General features: G+C 37.6%; 1 protein-coding gene across 1 annotated transcript in view; it reads right to left on the bottom strand.

The window, feature by feature from the left end:
• LOC138007081 (clathrin interactor 1-like) overlaps nucleotides 1-2417 on the bottom strand; it is a 44798-nt gene that overhangs the window by 28304 nt on the left and 14077 nt on the right. Inside the window, exon 5 of the mRNA XM_068853799.1 lies at nucleotides 425-557. Coding sequence (XP_068709900.1) covers nucleotides 425-557 — 133 coding nt within the window. The remainder of the gene's footprint in view (nucleotides 1-424; nucleotides 558-2417) is intronic.

Raw genomic sequence — 2417 nt, 5'->3', positions numbered from 1 at the left:
TAATATTTCTGCTTGATTCAATTTTCTAAGTATGACCATGTTGAGGGCAAAATTTACTTTTTCATCTACCTTGTGCTAATAATCTGTTACCACGTACCTATTACATGCTGATTTTTGCATCTTTCTTGTCACAACTTGAATTTCTTTCATACAAATGATAAATTTGTAACATATCATTAAACTAAAACCATTCAGTGTTGAATTAAGCTACAAAGTTGAAAGAATTCAGTCATTTGCTTGTGAAGATATTCTGAAATATACTTGAGCATCCACTAATTTACATGTGTATCATGCAAACAAGTCTTACCATTGGAGCCCAATGAAAAAGTCCCAATAACCGAGCTCAAGACAAGCAAGGTCTGGCTTCTATATCTTCTTTATTTACATCTCCAACATTGCCTATTATTTTACATGTAGTTATTACCTTTCTCGATCTTTGTATTCTCCATATGACCCTGCTCGCTCCCTCCATTCTCTAATTTTACTCTTCCGTGTTGTTTTGCCATTAAATTCATCAAATTGGTCTGTTCCCCTCGGTTCAGAGTCATAACGATCACCTATTAAGAAACAAAACTTAGCACTTAAAATAATGACAGTGACTTCAAGTTTTAGGTTTTGCCTTTCCACAAATAATGACATACAGCCTTGCCAGCCATTGACAGAGACAATTTTACCCTAGAGGTTCTTAAGAGGAAGTTAGTGGTCAAAAAAAATTTAAACAGCAAACATGTCAGACACACAGTCACTAACCCTCTCTAAGCCATAAAATATCACAATATTCTTCAGACTACGAGGGTGAGAAATTTCAAATTCAACAAAGTTAGCTTCAAGCAGTGTGAACATCATGTACTTGTCAAGGTGACTATTACATGTACTAGAACAAGTAGAACTTGAAAAGGTGCCTAAAGACTGCCAAAACATGAATGCTTCTTTAAGAGGCAAGTCAAACCCCGCTAACATTGTGTGAAAGTGTAACTAATAAGATAAGACTCCATCAAAATGATTGAGCAAGTGTTAGAAAACTGAAACCATCAACCTTTTAAGTGATGCAAAATGACCACAATCTGTGCATTTGCTTTCCAAATCATACCCAAAGCTGTTTGATTTTAAATACAAACTTTTCTACAACTAATTTGAAATGGGTTCAGTGGAAGTTGTTAGCCTGAAAAACTTCCATGGGCTTAGTGGCAGAGCTACGGGTACCACGAAGAGCACCATTGGCAAGAAAATTTGGTTACAGGACTGTACGTCTGTGCGTACATCCACCCCTCCATCAGGGTTTGTACCCTTAAAACACTGTCTTTCCATGACATTCTCTAGCTTTCCAGGACCTTATTAAGTTTAGCTGTCACCTAAGAAAATTTTCAGAACTATCCTTATTTTACCATATTACTCAGATTAAATTTGATTGTTTGAAAGCAGCTCTTCTTCATTTCAGCTTAAAATTGCATATGTTTCATATGGGGTAGAAAACTAGCACTTCACCTTACACCCTAATCAGTTAAGTCTGTTCAAATAATCATAAGTGCTACACACCCAACGCTTGAAAGAACGTAATCCTTCCTTGTACTTGTACATGTTCATTGCCGTGACTTTAACATCTTTAATTCCCACGGCCTGCTCCCGAGTGAGTGGGCCCATTTCCATTAGTAGGGCTAATCCTTAAATGGTTCATATGGGGTAGAAAACTAGCACTTCACATTACACTCTAATCAGTTAAGTCTTTCAGGAATATGTCCGCTACTTTACAAAACCAAAACCTTGCCGACTTGTTCTCTCCCCCAAGGCTGTGCTCTAACGGCACCCAGTCGCCTGAGGTGACTAACATTTGGCTTCAGGCAAGTGAGAAAAATTACCCGAATCCACAAAAAGCTTATTTCACTAAACATTTTACTGATAATATAAGGAAAAAATACTTTAGTTCTGTCCTGTAGACATGATTTTCGTCCAGATTAAGATGACTTGCTCAATAAATTAAAATTGATAGCTTTTGGGCCCCAGTGGTTTCATTGTTTCACGGCAGTTTTCACAAAAGCTCCATGGGAATCAAGCAGCATTGAATCAAGTTTTGAAAATTTATTTTCAACCTACTAACCAGTAAAAAGGTTTACCTGTATTAGACCAAAACGTTTTTACCTAAACCTGCTGCAATCTTTACTTTTTCGCTTTTCAACCTGAAAAACATCCGTGGCAATTTGACGGGTTGCAGGTTTTTCTTGCACTAATGAGAGCAACGATCACCAGAGCTGTAGCAGCAATGTTTGAGGAAGATCTTGCTGTGTTGCTGATCTCAGATAACTAACCAAGGCTGCTGCCTAAGAAAATTGTCTGGGAGCCCTTCGGGCTTCCAACATTAAAAGTTAGTAGCCCGAGTCACTTTTCAAGAGCCCAGAATTAATTAATTCCAGTTTGGATCA

Source organism: Montipora foliosa, chromosome 6 (assembly GCF_036669935.1).
Source record: "Montipora foliosa isolate CH-2021 chromosome 6, ASM3666993v2, whole genome shotgun sequence".
In the NCBI taxonomy this organism is placed as follows: Eukaryota; Metazoa; Cnidaria; class Anthozoa; order Scleractinia; family Acroporidae; genus Montipora; species Montipora foliosa.
The sequence above is the reverse complement of the archived record's forward strand: the minus strand, read 5'-3'. Positions and strand labels throughout refer to the sequence as shown.